Source organism: Ptychodera flava, chromosome 16 (assembly GCF_041260155.1).
Source record: "Ptychodera flava strain L36383 chromosome 16, AS_Pfla_20210202, whole genome shotgun sequence".
In the NCBI taxonomy this organism is placed as follows: Eukaryota; Metazoa; Hemichordata; class Enteropneusta; family Ptychoderidae; genus Ptychodera; species Ptychodera flava.
Window position 1 is genome coordinate 857628 of NC_091943.1, and position 20924 is coordinate 878551.

The window sequence follows — 20924 nt, forward strand, 5'->3', positions numbered from 1 at the left end:
CTATGTTTCAGCGTAAATACAGAATTGTTAGAAAGTTAGCGGGTCAAAATGTGATGTCATCAAAGTTAGCGGAAGTTCCCGTGGTGGCGCACTTTCTGAAGATGACGGAGATTGAAAAACCCTGGCTCCTGGATCAGGACTTCTGAAGTTTTCAAAGTTTATTGCGAGAGTGAATTCAATATTTTGTTGCTACTTTAGAGCGTATAATCCATTCTTATCGCTGTCTTTATCTCACATTGTTTTGAGAACTTGTACGCCGTTCGACACCTGTTCAGACGTTAATAGCGTCAACAGCGTGAGTCTCCCGTAGTAGAGCCTGTTGTAGACGTATTGTTTACGTTAATCACAGTGTGTACAATGTTGAATTTTAGCCAATATTTCGTACTCCTAGCCTAGACGTAGCCTAAATCCCCTGCAGGAAATTCGGTGAGATGGCCAACAGGGAGGTTGAAACATGGGTGAGCGATCAGCTTCACGACATACTCGGAATGAGTGATCGATACATTGCTGAGTATCTGGTCAGTTTGGCTTCGAAATCGAACAGTGGGGGCGATTTTGTACAACGTGTTCGAGATACGGGGACCATTGATGTGGACCAGCGTATTGAAAGCTTCGCACATCAGCTATGGGGCAAGGTTAGTGTCACTTAAACTGTCAATCGTTGATTGGTCATTTCACTGCCATTGCCCTGCTGCCACTCCTTGTAGTAGTAGTAGTGTGTACCAGAATGAATGCTTACAAAGAACTGAGACGTTGCAGATGAAATGTATCTCGTACCTCCATGGTAGATATACTATTCAATGTACATTTCCCTTATTATATTACATATCCTTGCAAATATTGGAGAATATTTGATATTTTAGGACCTGAGGACTGAGAAACAATTTTTTACATGCATCACCCGCAACACCATTACAGCTTGTGCAATTTTATTATGAAATATTTTTTACATATCAGCTTCTTTTTATTAAAAATGTCCATTTTTGCATGAAGGATTAAATTTGTTTCTGCCTCATCAGATACCAAGGAAACAACAGGTGGAAAAAGCCAGTAGAGTGAAAGAGAGGGAAGCACTGGAATTTCAAATGAAGAACAACAGTTATCAACTGATTTCAGATGAAGATGACTATGATGATGATGTTGTAACAACCAAGGTATATGAAGCCGTTCAATTTTCACATAATTACAAAACTTACCAATACTTGTCGTGTGTTACACCATATTACAATTCAACTTCATCTTAGGGGTTACTTTCTGTTTCTTTATCATGAAAGGAATCCCTAAGACAATTAGGAGACACACAGGAGGCTTGATGGTTCAGTGGGTAGGGTACTTGACTTGCCATTGAAGGATGGCGAGTTAGAAACGTGTGTGTTGCCCGAGTAGCGGACACACTATCATGGGATAGTGAGCTCAAGACTTGAATTTCATGTCGCGCTTTTGAGCTATGCACTGTACACCTCATTGATGATGGGTACTGCTTCGCACGGTATTTCACCCATCGGTTGATGGCGTAACTAAATCTAAGATTACTGCTGTAAGGAATTTTTGACCCATTATCTCCTGGTGTACCCACAAAGATACAACCTATGCTATCAGTATTCATTTAAATCCACAACCTCACAATCCACATCTGCATTTTAGAACTAAATTACCACCAGATTATTTACCCCCAAGTCTTTTTATTTTCGCCTTCATCAACTTGAACAAAATCGCTGTATTGCATTCTTTTAGGTGAATGTGACTGAATACATTTACTCTGTCTGATTATGTTATTGACAAAAGTGTGATTGCATTTACCTGGCAAGGAACTAATGTTCTCCAGTGTAAGATGAATAGAAATGACAGCTAACATACTTGTAGGATCATAGCAAAGTTGGTTCAGATCAAGATCTTTGCAGTGACATAAACAAGTTTTTAGTGACTAGTGGGCTCGTGTACTACATCAGTTTAGTTTTCCATAAATTTATGGAGTTTACAGTCAGCCCTGTGTATATTGGTCACTCAAGGGACCAAGAAAAAAGGGACCACACTATGGAGCAATTCCATGTGGCCACTGACCACACAAGAGAAGTGGCTGTTCAGTAGAGGGCTTATAATATGTAAAATGTTGTGGGGCTGCCTCAAAGTGACCACCATAGAGAGGTGACCGCTAAAACAAGTTTGACCTTACATTCATCTTTAGTTCTTTAAAACTACATGATAAACATAAGAAAATCTCCCAGTGACAGGCTTGTTACTCATTACATAGGTTATAAAGTGGTGGAACATGAATCATTCAAATCAGGTAGATATACATGTAAGTTGTATTGCACCTGAGATCTTTCATATTTTATAGTTATACCCATTAAAGAGGACTGTAATCTGCCCATGTTTACATTGCAGGGCAGTGCTATCACATCACATAGCAGATATCATATCATTGAGTCAGTGTTGATGTCTGAAATATCACACTCATGGAGTCCATATCAACCAAGCATTACACTTTCCAAATGTGTACATAAACCCAGAAAGCAGCAGAATCCTGATCTTTTCTGTCTTTACAACTAAAAATATTGTTTCCTTGCTCTGGAACCATATTCTATTTGCGGTAATTCTGTCTTTGTTTGTCATCAGTCCAAGAAGTCACAGAAGAAGAAACAGCACATCAGAAAGAAAAGAGAGTCCAGCAGTGAAGAGGAGAGTGATGATGACAGGGATCGAGGGGTCAAGAAGTTCAAAGATGCAGGGGATTCAGATTCAGACTCAGATTCTGATGAGTGGGACAAGGCTGAGAGAGAGAGACTGCAGGATTTGAAAGAGCGAGATGAGTTTGCAGAGAGGATGAAGAAGAAAGACAAAGAAAAGACAAGAAATGTAACAGAGAAAACAAACAAAAAGGTAGGAGATACAGAATCCAAGCATAATGGCATGCAACATTTAACTTGTCACATAGGCAAATATGGAACGATATTGATTCTCAGTAGAATGACAAAATCGAATTCAGTGTTCTAATTTAGTTATCCTTGAACAGTTCTATTTTGATCTGTGGATTTATATGAACTCACTCAGCAACACTCTTTGTTTTTGGGCAGAGAGGCCTAGCATTGTAAAGTTATGGGTTTTTGTATTTACTGTGCTATTACGTCTTCTATGGACAGCTCAATGCTTCTTTCTTATCACAGCATGCCATTTGGTAATGTGAAAACAAACTAATTATGTTTTCTTGAGCAGAGGTATTTGGCTAATATGTATTTACTTTATAGAAAATTTACACTCCCCATTAGAACATGGTTTGATACTACAAATTTCCTCATGAATGTAAGTGCAGTCTGTTCAGGACAGTGATACTTCACTTTTCGTACTGTACCTGTGTATGCTTATTTCATCTTACTGGCCAGTTTTGGTCACATTTCCATCAGAGCTCAAATGAAATAGGACCTGTTGGATATTCAAAGACACAGTAAAACAGATCAAAACATGTTTTTGTTTTTCGTTGTTGTTCTCTTGTATGTTCATCAAAGGCGTATGAAGAAGCTAAGAAGAGACTCATGCTGCAAGCTCAAGACAGGAAACAAGTGATTCCAGAAATCAGGAAGGAATCAAGAAGGAAATATCTTGAGAAGAGAGAAGTGGACAAGTTGGAAGAACTAGAAGCAGACATTCTTGATGATGAATATCTGTTTACATCATCTGAGTAAGTGGTATTTTTGTCACGCTTGAAATTCAACTAACATGATGACCGATTGTTTGAACTTTTCTATGACATTTGATTGTTGTGATCTTGTACCCTCAAATGTTCCTTACTATGATTGCCAAAACTCACAATCTGTGTGCCAATGCCTTACCAAGTCTTGTCACTGTTGTTATAAACTGCATTGAAATGTGATCTGAAACAGATGTTTTGGTACAGATCCCATTTTATGCTTTCATTGTTGTATGAAGTCTGACCATCATCCATTTGAAAATCATTGCAGCGAATCAAAGTATATGTACATAACAGGTAAAACATTTCAGTAGCTCTTGAAAAGTATTTTGAAATTATAATTCTAGCCCTGTTGCGTTACTCTCCAACCGACATGACAAAATTTAATTGACCTTCACATTGTGTACAGCACGTATCTGAATGTCTAGTGACTGTGTTTCTTTTCAGATTAACAGAGAGGGAAAGGAAAGAACTGTCTTACAAGAAAACTGTTTTGAAACTTGCCAAAGAGCACAAGAAGAGTGGAGAGGCAGAAAAAGAACACAGATATTACATGCCCAAAGACAATGTGGTGAGTAGTCTGTCCTGTCTTGTAATTGTCAGATATCCTCTGAAAAAACACTGAAAGGTTGATAAACCAAAATCAGTACAAGAGGATTTCAAAGTCATCAATTATATATATTATATTGTAGAGTGGTCTCGTTTGAGCTCTCAGCGTTCAATTTGCAGGAAACTTCAGCACACATTGAGAACAAGGAAGCAAATTCTGAGAGAATCTTAGCCATTACTTTGACTCCCTAAGTTGGCAAAATTGAGTTGCTTTCTACTTTTTGCGAAATAGATTTTAGTGTAAGATGAATTCTCTATTTGGATGGAATGGCAAAGCACAATTACAAGTGATGAAAGGTGTTCTGTACATACACCATGCATGTTGATATGAAGGTGAAATGGAAGGTAAGTTTGGTGATAGGAGACAGAATCGTGTCTGTGCATGGCCATACTTTTTAGCTACTATAGACTTTAGTCTATAGAAGCTATTGGGATGGGTATCCGTCCGGCGTCCATTGTCAGTCTGTATGTATGTATGTATGTATGTATGTATGTATGTATGTCCGTTTGTGAGGCGTCCGTCCACTCAAATATCTTGAGAACCGCAGTACTTACTGATTTGATATTTGTTGTGTAGATGAAAAATAGGATTTTGAGAAACTATTTTTTTTAATATTTTGATATTGTTGAAAATAGGCAAATTAATGCCAAAAAAGGTGTTTTTGGTAAAAAATCTTCTTCTTCATAACCGCTGGTCAGACAGCTTTGTTATTTGGTATACAGGTCCCTATGGATAACCCAACTTAGATTTGTTCAAATTGTGATGAAATATGCAAATGTGTATTTTTAAGGAATTTTTTTGTCATTTTTGGTCAAAATTTGACTTACATTGTATGTAATTCTTGTACTGTATAAATCCTATCAATTCACCCCCGAAAAAAATAATATGATTTTAAATAATTAAATAGGAAATCATCAAAGCCAAAATAATTTTAGTGTGGAATTATCAGAAAGTTCAACTTTTTTTGACAGTTCATAGTGAAATGCTTACCATCTTGGAGGATTAAAACATGTAAAGGCAACTTTCCTGAATCCCAACTTTGATATATTCTGAATCACCATTTATGTTATCTAAAAGAAATTGCTCATAATAGTTTGTCATGATAGGGTGGTCAAATATATAGAGATAGAGAAAGTTCTAATTTCCATTTATGGTTGACTTGGTAAGGATAAAATAAGATTACTTTTTGAGAAAAAAAAATAGAGTGGTCAAAGTGATAGGGTTTTTATGGTAAAGCTTGGCTGTAAGATTCCTCGTGCTATTTATAGCAATTATGCAATCTGTGTAAACAGTGCAATGAAAGTGTAACATGATTCCTTATAATGCTTTTGATGACCTTGAACTTCTTAAGTTACAAACATTTGTCTCTTCAGTGTGCTTTCTCTGAGTACGTACAGTCTCAACTTATTCAACAGAACTTACTTACAATGTTAATTTGAAAGTTAAAATGTGCTTGGTTAATAGGATGAAAATACTGATATTAAAAGACAACCAGCTCAAGATTCTTATAACCTGACAGATATGCTGTTTTATGATGACATAAATCTTGATTTAAGCAAGTCTTGTTTACTTTAATTAGAATGTAATTAAGTCTCGTTTATTTGCTATTATAGACTAATATAGTCTGATGAAATATGCAAATCTGTATTTTTACGGAATTTTTTTCCATTTTTGGTCAGGCCATCCTGAAATGAGCTATCAAAGATATCCACCTTCTTCATCAATACATGTGTCACAAAAGGTTTATTCTCTACATAACACAGCAGAGCTCTGTCAACTGTTGAGTCGCTTGTTTTTTCAAAACCGCTGGTCAGACAGCTTTAATATTTGGTTTACATGTCCCTAGGATGACCTTAGTGAGATAATTTCATACAGTCAGGAAATACTTAATTTTGTATCCATGTCTATAGTATCTTCAGGGACTTTGGCCCTATGTTTTCTATACTGTTCATTTTGAGGTCCATCCTCCATGGTAGAACAAATTGTCCTTGAAGACACATTTGTAACTTTGCACATAGAAAGGGGAATTTAAGCATGAAAGATGATAGACTGCAAATGTGAAAATTGCATTGATTTGTTGTCGTCTGCCAGAAACCGTCTGATCGTTATGTTGAGCCCACCGCTGAGGAACTTGGACCCAATGCCGAGCAGAAAAAATGGGAAGAGGAACATCTACGGAAAGGATCCATGAAATTTGGTGCCAAGGATGCCAGGAGGAAACACAAACAGAAAGATTATGAGTTGGTTGTGTTGGATGAAGTGGATCAGATTGACTTTGTCAGCGCCATACAGATGCCGGGATCTGGTAAAAGTGAGGTGAGGTTGCTAACATGTAGCTCAGTCACTCCACACTTTAGAGAGGCTCCCATTGTAGTTGCTCTGGCGATGCAGGGGTTTATGCATATGAAGTTGCAAATTGTTCAGTTTTACATTGAAGCATTACCACAATTCAGTCAGTATGCCAGTGTGCCCACTGCATTGCATTCCACTGGTTTTCTGTTTGGTATGGTAGGAATTTTTAAATCATGCAAGCTGACATAGGGAGATAGCCAAGAAATGTGTTGGTGGACAACTCTGAGTACCCAGCCATATTGCTGTCACATAAGAGCAGACTTCATGAATGGAGGGCTTGGAGAAAGCTCATAGTGAATATATTTTGTGTTTGGTTGACTTAGTTAAACCACTTTCATCAGAAAAAAAAAGATGTTTACTGAAGAAAATCATATGAGTTAGATGCATGAAGTTTCTGTTTCTGTGCATTATAAATATGAGTTTTCAGACCGATTCACCCCTCTTGTTGCAATTCTTTGACTTGATCCTGTTGTGTTCAGTGGTAAATTGGGACCTCCACACTGGGATACGGGGATGATGTGAGAGTGTATTCTGAATGTCCTGACTATTTCTGTTTCAATTTAGGAGAGAGAGCCTGCCATGTCTGAAGCTGAGAAGAAGAAGATGAGCATGAAAGAGACTCGGAGGAGTCTTCCAATTTACACATTCCGAGACGATCTACTTGATGCCATTGATCAGCATCAGGTGTTGATTATTGAAGGAGAAACAGGATCCGGCAAAACGACGCAGATACCACAGTACCTTCATGAAGCCGGATACACCAGGAATGGGATGAAAATTGGTTGCACACAGCCCAGGCGTGTTGCCGCCATGAGTGTTGCGGCCAGAGTGTCTGAAGAGATGGGCGTCAAGTTAGGCAATGAAGTGGGATACAGTATTCGGTTTGAAGACTGCACATCATCAAAGACAATTCTGAAGTACATGACGGACGGTATGCTACTCAGGGAATTTCTCAGTGAACCTGATTTGGCAGGCTACAGGTACACACAAAGGTTTCTCACTTTTTAAGCAATTGTGACCTGTCATTAGTTTTCTACCTGAGGCAGGAAGATGACTATCAGCACAGTTGCTTGCATTCAACTTGACAAGCATGATGTACACATTAATCAAATTGAAATTTCAATTCCAGCTCACGAAAGACGAAACTTTTTTCTGAATGCGTAAAATATCAATTTGGTTCAATCATTTTCAAGCAGTAAACAAATGCATGGGTTTCCATAAAAAGGGCCTTATTTTAGGAGTTTAATGTACCCACCTTACATACGGCCACATCAAACGTCATATGGAAGCTTATTGTCTCTATTTTAAGAATGTTGAAGATGTGGAGTTGCCAAGCAGGGCCATACCCCCTAATTTGCATAATTCACACGGGTATCAATTTGCATAAGTGCGATATAAAATTAGAAAATTCACTGTTAACTATTGTAAACATACTTTTAAACTATCGAGTGATATATCAAATGAAAGATATTTGCATGTAGAATACAACTTTGATATCCAAAGACATATTTCAATTGATTTCACTGAAATATTTTCATATTTGTATTGAAAATAATATTTTCCTCTCTTGAATAACAATATTTTAAAAATTGTAACACATACAGCTACAACATACAGCTACATCATACATCATTTGAAAGCTTATTATCTCTACTACAAGAAAATTGACTTTATATCGCATTTATGCAAATTGGGTACCCATGTAAATTGTGCAAATTAGGGGCTATGGCCCTACTTGACAACTCAACATTGTCCATTTTCATAAAGTAGAGATAATAAGTTTTCAAATGACGTATGATGTGGCTGTATGATGTGGCTGCATGTGTTAAAATTTTTAAAATATTGTTATTCAAAAGAAGAAAATAATTTTTTCACAATAAATATGGAAATACATCCCCCCCCCCATCAAAATGAAATAGTCCATTACATTTACAAGCAAAGCCCCAGCTGCCAAAATACACAATACCCAGAAGAATTTCTCAATCATAAAATTTACCACATAAACTGTCCTTACTTTGATAAAGTAAACCTGATGATGTAATGCTGTAAGTATTGAACTGGAACTGGAATTGTCCTGATGGTGTATATTGTAATTGTACATTCGTTACTAAGTATGGCCTTTTGAGCATGATAATATTGGCCAATGCTGATAGAAATTCAGACAAATTTCATGCTTTGCGCTTACATGAATGTTTATAGCTGCAGTCATGGTTGGGTCCCATGATATGTTATTTTTAGCTACTATAGACTATAGTCTATAGAAGCTATTGGGATGGGTATCCATCCGGCGTCAGTCTGTATGTATGTATGTATGTATGTATGTATGTATGTATGTATGTCCGTTTGTGAGGCGTCCGTCCACTCAAATATCTTGAGAACCGCAGTACTTACTGATTTGATATTTGTTGTGTAGATGAAAAATAGGATTTTGAGAAACTATTTTTTTTAATATTTTGATATTGTTGAAAATAGGCAAATTAATGCCAAAAAAGGTGTTTTTGGTAAAAAATCTTCTTCTTCATAACCGCTGGTCAGACAGCTTTGTTATTTGGTATACAGGTCCCTAGGGATAACCAAACTTAGATTTGTTCAAATTGTGATGAAATATGCAAATGTGTATTTTTAAGGAATTTTTTTGTCAATTTTGGTCAAAATTTGACTTACATTGTATGTAATTCTTGTACTGTATAAATCCTATCAATTCACCCGGAAAAAAATGATTAATATGATTTTAAATAATTGAATTAATTGGGAAATCATCAAAGCCAAAATAATTTTAGTGTGGAATTATCAGAAAGTTCAACTTTTTTTGACAGTTCATAGTGAAATGCTTACCATCTTGGAGGATTAAAACATGTATAGGCAACTTTCCTGAATCCCAACTTTGATATATTCTGAACCACCATTTATGTTATCTAAAAGAAATTGCTCATAATAGTTTGTCATGATAGGGTGGTCAAATAAATAGAGATAGAGAAAGTTCTAATTTCCATTTATGGTTGACTTGGTAAGGATAAAATAAGATTACTTTTTGAGGAAAAAAATAGAGTGGTCAATTAAAAGAGTGGTCAAAGTGATAGGGTTTTTATGGTAAAACTGGGCTGTAAGATTCCTCGTGTGCTATTTATAGCAATTATGCAATCTGTGTAAACAGTGCAATGAAAGTGTAACATGATTCCTTATAATGCTTTTGATGACCTTGAACTTCTTAAGTTTCAAACATTTGTCTCTTCAGTGTGCTTTCTCTGAGTTCGCACTGTCTCAACTTATTCAACAGAACTTACTTACAATGTTAATTTGAAAGTTAAAATGTTCTTGGTTAATAGGATGAAAATACTGATATTAAAAGATAACCAGCTCAAGATTCTTTATAACTTGACAGATATGCTGTTTTATTATGACGTAAATCTTGATTTAAGCAAGTCTTGTTTACTTTAATTATAATGTAATTAACTCTCGTTTATTTGCTATTATAGACTAATATAGTCTGATGAAATATGCAAATCTGTATTTTTACGGAATTTTTTCCATTTTTGGTCAGGCCATCCTGAAATGAGCTATCAAAGATATCCACCTTCTTCATCAATACATGTGTCACAAAAGGTTATTCTCTACATAACACAGCAGAGCTCTGTCAACTGTTGAGTCGCTTGTTTTTTCAAAACCACTGGTCAGACAGCTTTAATATTTGGTTTACATGTCCCTAGGATGACCTTTATAGTGAGATAATTTCATACAATCAGGAAATACTTAATTTTGTATCCATGTCTATAGTAGCTTCAGGGACTTTGGCCCTATGTTTATAGTTTGTATTACAACATCATTGGTAGTAATGTACCAATTTGGATACCGCTGTCAGTATCCAGCATCCTGTTAGATATTTTAGACCATAGACCCTCATTTTTCTCGAGGGTCTATGTTTACACAAATACTTATTTTCACACTTGAATGTTGAAACTGTGATATTGTCAGGAATGAACTCTACGCTGTTTGTTTTGAAAAATAAAGAGAAAATTGCATCACATTCTGCAGGTTCTTCTTTGATTTTAAATCTGATGATTTTGTTTCTTTTTTTCCAGTGTCCTGATTGTGGATGAAGCTCATGAGCGTACCCTGCACACAGATATCTTATTTGGTTTGGTCAAAGATATTGCAAGATTTCGCAAAGACTTGAAGTTGCTCATCTCCAGTGCTACTTTGGATACAGAGAAATTCTCTAAGGTCAGTGACATAACATTGTCAATAGAAAATTCTGGAATCTTTTTGAATCAATTTTTCCATTTTGTAATTATTATGTCACAAGTGGATGTTTGATTAATGTGTCTTGCATGAAGCTAAGTACCAGAGTTAACATCACATGGTATTTTTGTCTGTTACAGTTCTTTGATGATGCACCCATCTTTAGAATTCCAGGACGTAGATATCCAGTCAACATTTACTATACAAAGGTAAGGCTATGAAACTTAGACTGTATAATTATATACAAGGTCCGTCACTCCTGGAAAGTCCATGAAATAAACCTCTTGGAAAGTTCTGGAAGAGTCCGTGAAAATGAAACTTAGTCTTGGAATGTCCTGGAAAATTGATTATCCAAACACAATTTTCAAAAAGTGACAAGATGATCAGTCGTGATATAGTAAAAATGATTTGGAAAATGGTTTATAAAAATGATACATTGTGAAAACAGTATCCTGAAAATGATATTTGAGTCCTCTAAAGCCCTTGAAAACTGCTGAAAAAATCTGTGAAAGTCTTGGAATTTTAAGTGACTTTGAGTGTATTGACTCCACATGGGTACATGTGTACATTTATCTATATTCACAAATTCACATATATATACCATATGTTTGTGTGTTCACACTTGTTTGTGTGAATTTGGAGAGAGAGAGCGAGAGAGAGAGAGAATCACTTTGTATATGCCTACAGTACACTAGTATATTAGCTAGGAATGTGTGTACATTTATTTATACACACAAAGAGACTGAGAGAGTGACAGATTGGTCGACTGATCATGTTGCATTAATTGTTCAGAATAATTTATCATTTTTGTTGCATGTTTCCTCAACAGGCACCTGAGGCAGACTACCTTGAAGCGTGTGTTGTGTCAGTACTGCAGATCCATGTAACACAACCCACTGGGGATGTCTTAGTGTTTCTGACAGGACAGGAAGAAATTGAGACAGCCATGGAAATGCTACAAGTGAGTACTGGAAATGGGAAGTAACAGTGATTGTTGTTGAATGTATATGTGTATGTATGTCAGTGTTCGCGGTGACTTTTTCTCCTCGCGTACGGCATACGCATTAGTCTGCTAAAATTGCGTAATGGCTGGATTTGAGTGCGTAATTTCACCTCCGCACTCGATTGATGAAAAAACTGACTACAAAATAAAATGTGCCGTTGAATAAACCTACACTACATATTCGGATTGTAAGATGTAACATTATTTTAATGAAAACAGTTTAACGAACAACTTGAACAATGTTGAAACGTAACAGCGAAGGGTATACATGCAACCGTCAAAACACATCGGGCAACCCAAAAGTTAGAATTATGGCAGCTTATCCAGACACTTCTGCAGTGTTCAAAATTATCGGGATTCCAACGAGCTCTACCGAATCATTTTTTACACGGACTCGTAGAGCAAAGTTGAAAGAAAACAGATATGTCTGCTTCGACGCCATGCTGCATGTGTGTGCTTGATCAAAATTTGGGAACAGAGAGACGCGATGATCGTGCACGGTTGGCATTTATATAATTTGTCGCAACATTTCTGTCAATCACTCACTTTGTGTCATAATTTTCAGAAACTATCGCTCGCCTGAAAATCAGCAACGTACTCATAGGCACAGCTGACATGATAATGTCCCTAACGTGATAACGTATGAACTACGATTCCGATTTTTAAGACAACGCCCAGAGAATCCAAAACTTTCCACACAAAATGAGTGATTGACAGAAATGTGTTGCAACAAATTTCGTCTGGTTGTTGCTTAAGCTAAGTCGCGGGGAGTGCTTTCGGTGTTATCCTTTGCGTATAGAAAATGCATAGCAATGAAAAAGATGCGTAGAGAGTCAATTTCAATGCGTAAATACGCACGATTTTTGCGTAAACGCGAACTCTGTATGTGTATTTGTATGTGTATGCATGTGTGTGTGTATGTGTGTGAGTATGTAATAAGTATTTACATGCATATCTTACCATACATAAAAGTGTATTTGAATTTAAAATATATGATTGTGAATGTGTATTAAAGTATAGATGTTGTTGAATGTGTCTATGTAAATATGTATGTATGTATGTACTTATGTCTGTATGCATGTATTTATATCTATTTGTGAGTGTGAATGTCTGTAATACCGTAAGTATTTACAGGAATGTATTCACTGATGAGTGCACATCATTTGATGTGTGACTATGTAAGTAAATAAAAAGGAAATCCTCATGTCTGAACATGTTACATTTGTGGAGGGACTGTTGTTTGAAGTCCAACGTTTATCAGTCTAAAAAAAAATTTTAAAAGGAGTTATCCTGCTGATGAAATTAGGTGAATAAAAGAGCATTAAATTTTTTTTATTCATGGTTTGTATATTGCTTTAGGAGCGAACGAGAAAACTTGGATCCAAAGTGCGAGAGCTGATCATCCTTCCAATTTATGCAAATTTGCCTTCTGATTTACAAGCCAAAATATTTGAGCCAACACCGCCTGGGGCAAGAAAAGTTGTCATTGCCACAAATATAGCAGAGACGTCGTTGACCATAGATGGCATCATCTATGTGATTGATCCAGGGTTTTGTAAACAGAAAAGCTACAATGCCAGGACTGGAATGGAGTCATTGGTTGTGACCCCAGTGTCAAAGGTCAGTATCATTTACATGAGTCGTTACCTCAGTGTTTGAGGTCAATCAGTTCCAATGAGTACGAACGTAAAGTTGGCGTCATACCCATCCTCATCCTCAGCCTCAGGGGTCACGTGAAAATGAGGATGAGGATGACGCTACAGCGTCAGCTTCACCGGCGTCAGATCCGATTATTCCCGAATGCGTTTGATGGAATGATAAGTGTAAAATCGACTTTAGAAATGTGCTCCAAGTTTCATATCACTGTAAATGTTAATCAATACACAGCGGGGTTTGTATTTCATAATATTTGGTAACCTCTTCTCTTAATACCCGTTTCTCACGATGTAGTTACAACGTAACATTCTTAGCCCTTAAAGTTCAAAGGTTGTATGTATAATACGTTGACTTTTCAAGCCTTAAGTCACAATTTTACAATTTAATTGTTTTATATGCCCTCTGAATAATAAGGGCTTTCATATCGCCTCTCATGGTGGCGATTTTTACACATTTCGGACCATGTACCGGTATACCTTTTTTGCACCGATTTTTGGAAAATCTTAACGCAAGAGTTGAGAGGATACCAACAAACACATCCACGGATCTATGGACTGAAAATTACGAACATTTCCGTTAAACTAGTCTGTAAAAGATATTCTAACAATAAAATATTACCTGCCAACCAGTTTTACAATTCAAAAGAAAGTTGAGAAAGAATGGAGTTGGTGTTTCTTAAGTTATGTGGGAATTTTATCATTTATCCGTCATCGGGTAGCGTAACTTCGGCAATCTTCGGATACGACACTGAAGCTGGCGCTGAGTAGCTCATTTTCAGCGTCAGCTAGAAAGGTCACCTGAGGCTGAGGGTGGGGATGAGGATGACGTCAACTTTACTCTCATCCAATGAGTCATTAGTTCAGTGTCAAAGGTCAATACCAGCCATAGAGAAATAGTCTATATTCAATATTCATTAAAATGATTGTTTGATGTTTGGCTGAGCTTGTAATTGAAAAGAGAAAATCATCAAAATTTATTTTCTCAATTATTTTGTGGTTACGTTATGTGTACTATGATGTGTGCAGGCATCAGCCAATCAGAGAGCTGGCAGAGCAGGGAGAGTGGCAGCTGGGAAGTGTTTTCGTCTGTACACAGCATGGGCCTATAAGAATGAACTGGAAGAGAGTACTGTACCTGAGGTAAGAGTTTACATGTACCAAACAGACAAACACGTAAATTCAGTGTCAGCTATCTTGCATCGCAATAAATGTGTATGCTTTAACATACAAAAGTAGGGTTTGTCTCAAAGCATATCTGATCATGACATTGGTGTTATTTACTCAACAGTTGTATGAATTAAAAGCAACGACAGTAACAAAACATTTTGACAAATAGTAATCATTGAATGCAAAATAATATTTTACTGAGATTTCTAACCTTTCATCTTTTTTACTTGTACAATGGTTTAATTCCTTAGAAACCCATACGGATTAAATGGGTTTAATTCCCTGTAAACAGGTCCACAGTCACCATTGATAACAATGGGTCTGGACCAAACCATGGTGGTGGAAAGGTTAAAGCTCATTGAAGATGTGCACCAGTAATCCTACATTTCTTCAAAATAAATTACAATATTAACTGCATTTCATAAATTCTTCTTTAATGCAAGACAATCTTTGCTCACAACATTAAGCACTTGATAGAAATTACGGTACTTGTACACCACTCGACAGATCAGCCTTGTGAAAAACACTTACAGTTTCTTTCATCTCCCATTTTCAGATTCAGCGTACAAATCTTGGCAATGTAGTGTTACTTCTGAAGAGTCTTGGCATCAATGATTTGATTCACTTTGATTTCATGGATCCGCCGCCCCATGAAACATTGGTGCTTGCATTAGAGCAGCTCTATGCCCTCGGAGCGCTGAATCATCTCGGAGAGTTGACCAAACTGGGAAGGAGAATGGCGGAATTTCCTGTGGATCCCATGCTGTCTAAAATGATACTTGCATCTGAAAAGTAAGATTGGTTTTGCAATTTTCCTCTTCCATTCATCTCACACTTCAAGGTAGACTGAAAGACCCATCGCTTGAGGGCGCTCTCTGCGCTCCCTTGTACGGCGCTTATCTGACAAAACGTGCTTATCTGACAAAAATAACTAATTACTGCTTGTAGCCTTACTCATTTGTGGAAAGTAATCCCTCACACAATACTTCGTCTGTTAAAACACACGAATGAAATTTTAATTACAGAAGTCTAAAATCACAAACATCACAAAATAGCCATAAAATAGTTAAAAACTACAGTAACTTTCATTGATTGCGTAAAATTGCCGAGCACCTTAATTAATCATTGTGTATACATCGATCAACGCATAGAGGCTGTCTTAAGGGGTAGAGAGAGGGCACGGGGTCACATGAGGTCGTGCGCTTTCACGGTGGCGGGAGTATCAAGATCACCACATCACAATGCGGCAATGGCAAGCAGAGTACTTTTGTTTTTGTTTTTCATCACCTTCCTCGATCGCTAATTTTGCCATTTAAGTAAATAAATTATATTCAATAAACATGCAAATGGGTGATAAGAAAAGCACCTACATGTTGCAACACGGAGTTATCTCCATGGGCCCAGTAAGCTTAAGCTTTGTACAGTGAGCGAGCGCGAGCCCGGCCGATGGAAGAACAACAAAAATAAAAAAACTATGTCAACAATTTGAGAGTAGTTTACAGAAACAAAATCCTTCGTATAGAAGAATTCGTATTAACTTTAAATTGGCACACTCTGTGCACAACATCGTACGAAGCGACAACATGTACCGAGCGCATGAAGTGCGCTGGCTAAAGTGACTCCCCAGGGTATTGCTAAAAAGAGTTTTGTCAGATAAGCACGTTTTGTCAGATAAGCGCCGTACACTCCCTTCCTCTTAGAGGGGGAGCGTAGAGAGCGCCCTCAAGCGACAGATCTTCCAGGCTAATTTCAAGGGCAACATAATGGTTTTCATTTTATACAAATGAATAAACAAATAATATTTTCATATTTAAATATGCAAATGAAATGATAATTAATCATTATCAAAATCATCACACATTGTGTACTCTGTGCTTCTGATTGAATAACCTACACACAGCACTTGTTTCTGATCCCATTGCTTGCATATATTCGCTAATCGGGGAGCCCATATCAAGCGGAGCTGCAACAGGATCAGTGACAAGTCACCGAATCATTGTAAATATTCAGAACTCCACCACTTCCTTCTTACCATTTTGAATTTGATATGACATTGAAGCTTATAATTGAAATATGCAGGAATGAAAATAAATCTGATTTTCTCTTTGTAACAGGTATCAGTGCTCACAGGAAATTCTAACCATAACTGCCATGCTGTCAGTGAACAGTGCAATATTCTACCGACCCAAAGACAAAATAGTCCATGCAGATAATGCCAGGAAGAATTTCTTTTCACCTGGAGGAGACCATTTGACACTGCTGAATGTCTATAATCAGGTCAGTTTTGTCAGTGTTAGGATGGTCACCCAATGGACATTTACCCCTTGAACATGTTCCTTCCACATGTCTGAGCTATGGGCAGGGTTGATACATCAAATTGAGAAATGTCCAGGGGGTGACCATCCTAGATTGTTTCATTGATATTCATGCTCCTTGTCTACTACCAGTAGAAACAGTGTACCTTTTGGTGACTAGAGACTTAATTGATGATGTCAAACTATTAGATTCTCAATTTTCTCAAGTTAAAAAGACACCTACGGCAACAACTTGATGAACAAGACACAGCGCCTCAAAAGACATTGTGCAGTGTCTCGTAGCCAATTGGTTGGCTGAAACGCATTGTTTTACAACAGCCAATCAGATGCTCAATAGCCCTAGTTTCAGACTCCTTAAGTTGCTGTCAATAATGACAATCTACCAATCAGAGACAACCTCCATAGACACTGCACTATGCCAGAAAGACATTGTATGGATTTCAAAGTATTGTTGCTCTGCTATCAATGACTTTAATTTGTTGAACCTAACAAAATATTGTGTTGGTCATCATTTCTTCATATTCGTGGAATATTATCATTGACGGAAGATCTTTTCTTTTCAGACAGTTTAAAATGAACAATTTTACCCTTTCATAAATAAAGAGACAACCCAACAAATATTAAAATGTTTATATACCGTGTTTTATGAAACATATTTTGTGATCTGTATTTCCAGTGGGAGGAGACAGACCATTCCACTCAGTGGTGCTTTGAGAATTTTATCCAGCACCGATCCATGAGAAGAGCTAGGGATGTCAGGGAACAGTTGGAAGGACTGATGGAAAGGGTGGAAATTCCCATCACTTCAAATCCACATGACACTATCAACATACGGAAGGTAAATCAAGGAGAGTTTGCTTCTACCCATTTTCTACAGTAATGTGGTTTGGTCCAATTGTTGACTATAGTGGGGGCTTTGTCTATCTAGTGAGATAGGGGGTTAGAGAGATGAAACCATGTCTAGTAGGTGGTGTACTTGAGGTTTTCAGAAGTGAAACTCTTACTTCATTTATATCTGTGTTTTTCTACACATAATGTATTCCAGCACACAAAGTTCCTGCAATTAAGCTGTCAGACTATGGTACTCTTTGTTTACTAGTATTTTATGTGAATGATGTAAATCTGTGACGTCAAATTTACAATGTGTAAAATATCTTTACTTTCACAGAAAATAAACCCCTAAATTTATTCTAAACTCAACTTTAGTTTTATCAATATTTGTCTTTGTTTTGTTGCTGTTTGTTTTGTTGTCAGCTCGTTCACCCTTGCACAAAGTTTTCTTTTGAGTTTTTGTGGAACCTGTAAATGGAACTTGATCCCATAGGATTTCAGAATAAATAAATAAATGAATATATAAATAAATACATAAATACATAAATAAATATTCTATCCCTTTAATTTCAGTTTTTAATGCAATATCTCATCAGGACATTGCCACATAAAAGTGAAAAATTTCTCCTATATTTTTACCAGGCAGTGACAGCTGGTTTCTTCTACCACACGGCAAGACTCAGCAAGAGTGGTCAGTACAAGACGGTGAAACATCAACAGACTGTTATGATACACCCTAATAGCAGTCTCTTTGAAGAACAACCTAGATGGATCATCTACCATGAGTTGGTCTTCACTACCAAGGAATTCATGAGACAGGTCAGTTGCCTGAATCTCTCTTGTTTTTAGTCATGAATATTCATTACTTGTTAATATTAATAAGTAATCTTTAACCCTCTGAGTGCTGTACTTCATCCCTGGCACTAAAATTGTAGTGCAACATGTTACCCATTATTATGAATTTTTGTGTATTTTTTTGATAAATTTTTGACTAACCAAACAAAACTTCATTAGCCACAGACTTTCTTCAAACATTGGGCCAAATTTAATGAAAAATTTTCTAGGTCTGAAAAAAGTTGCCTGCGTTAATATATCGTAACAAAGTTAACAAAAATTGACTTCTGCACTCAAAAGGTTAATATTCCGTCACCCATGAGATGGTAGAAATGTTTGATCAATTGTTATTGTATGCACTTGGTTGCATTTTGATGCTTTAATGCATTCTAGAGAGAATATCAACCATAATTTCACTGAGATCAGTACCTGAATTAAAATTCTGTGATGAAGTATTAATACTGTATTTGAAATACTGTGGTAAAGTCTACGTAGTAATGTGAGAAGTGTCTTCTCTGATATGAAGCAGAAGGAAAGAGAATGTTTTTCCTTTTAAAGACAGAGCCCATTGTGATTTTCATTCCCTGTCCCCACCATTGCTGACACAGTTGATTCTGTATCTGTTTTCAGGTCATAGAGATAGAAAACCAGTGGCTGTTGGAGGTGGCCCCTCACTACTACAAAGCCAAAGAGCTGGAAGATGGCAGCAGTAGGAAAATGCCTAAAATGATGGGAAAAAGCAAAGATGAGACCAGATCATGTGTTTGAACGTGACTGTGTTACCAGCATTTGTCAGATTCATTAGAAAGAAAAAACATGATGTATAGCACCCTCCAGTTTTGTTATTAGCGCACATTTGGTGTACCAATGTGAGGTTATCGTATAAGCTGAATCAGTTCATTTGCATCTGATTTGCATGTCTGTATGTCTGTATATTTGTGGGTATGTGCGGATGTATGTCCGTCACACACAAAGGCTCCCATACCGCCAAAGCTACCATCTCAGTATTTGGTGTACAGGTAGATGCAGGGGTTGAGATGTGAATTTGTTCAAATGAACACATCAGTGTCAAAAATGTGCAAATGAGGTAAGAAAAAGTGAAATCCTGCAAATGTGCAGGAATGCCAGTGAGAAACAGGCAAACTCCACTGATCTTGACTCATTTCCTGTTATTGTTTATGAACTGTTACATATTAACAGATCAGCTGCAACCATAGACAGTAGATGGGGGAAGACCGTTTATACTAAACTAAGAGGGGCTTGTTTCTGCTATGCATGTTGCTAAAGTTGACCTCCAGTACCTAAAGTTAGACCTTAATTACTTTTGTCATTCTTGTTTTTCTGGTTGAAATATTTCTTGTTGTTTTTCTGGTTGTACTGTGCAGAAATCATTGCCATAACACAACGTAGAATTTTCCTCCACTGAACAGATAGAAACAACATTTATTGTTGATCATTGGTAACCCGTACTGGTATATACCAATTCTGATCAAATTTGAGCGACACCGTATAATTGCGGTATTTTTATCACTTGGATTTCACAGCCATGCAGAAATATCTACATCACTCTGACTGTCAAATTAAGTGTAGGGCTGTAGGAGAAGCAGCCATGCATCAACTGTGTATAGCAGGTTGCTCGGAGTTTTTTCTACATCAATTGTGTGTATCAAAGAGATATGCATTAAGGTTATGATTTTGTATCAGATTCAATACAACTTATATTTTATCTGTACATACTATAAAGACAAAAATGTAATAGAAAAGATACATACCTTACATCCTATATCATGACTTGCATCTATTTTTTTCCAACATCTTGTTGTCTGATTGTATTGAGATGAGCATACAAGATACCATTCTGGCAAATTTTTGAATTTGGAATTTTTGAGTCAATATCGATGTTTCAAAATAAAATAAATGCATACTTTGTCAGAGAACAAAGCTGTAGCAAATAGTTAATTTCTCAGTGATGTTTGCTCTGTGTGAGCAAATCACTGCTAAGGCATCACAGGACAAACTGTTGAACCAGTGTGCTTCATAGCACAGTGCAGAGTACCATGCTGTTTGACAGAAATGTGGAAAGCATGACATGTACAAATGACTGCACAAATATTAAGCCATTATTTTCCAAAACAGACTTGTAAATATAAATGCATTTCATAACTGCCACATTTTAAGTCAAGGAAACCGTGTGCATGTGATACAAGGAATAAATTCTCATTTGTATTCACAA

The 20924-nt window shown here is 36.8% G+C and overlaps 1 protein-coding gene across 1 annotated transcript; it reads left to right on the top strand.

The window, feature by feature from the left end:
• Positions 1–58: 58 nt before the first annotated feature.
• On the top strand, positions 59–20924 carry LOC139152453 (pre-mRNA-splicing factor ATP-dependent RNA helicase DHX16-like). Its single transcript, XM_070725568.1, has 17 exons — positions 59–635; positions 1020–1154; positions 2617–2880; positions 3504–3676; positions 4133–4256; positions 6387–6611; positions 7212–7627; positions 10727–10868; positions 11027–11095; positions 11716–11847; positions 13249–13509; positions 14571–14684; positions 15268–15503; positions 16826–16988; positions 17703–17864; positions 18500–18676; positions 19322–20924. The coding sequence occupies exons 1-17, from the start codon at positions 432–434 to the stop codon at positions 19457–19459; spliced, it is 3135 nt and encodes a 1044-aa protein (XP_070581669.1). The 5' UTR covers positions 59–431; the 3' UTR covers positions 19460–20924.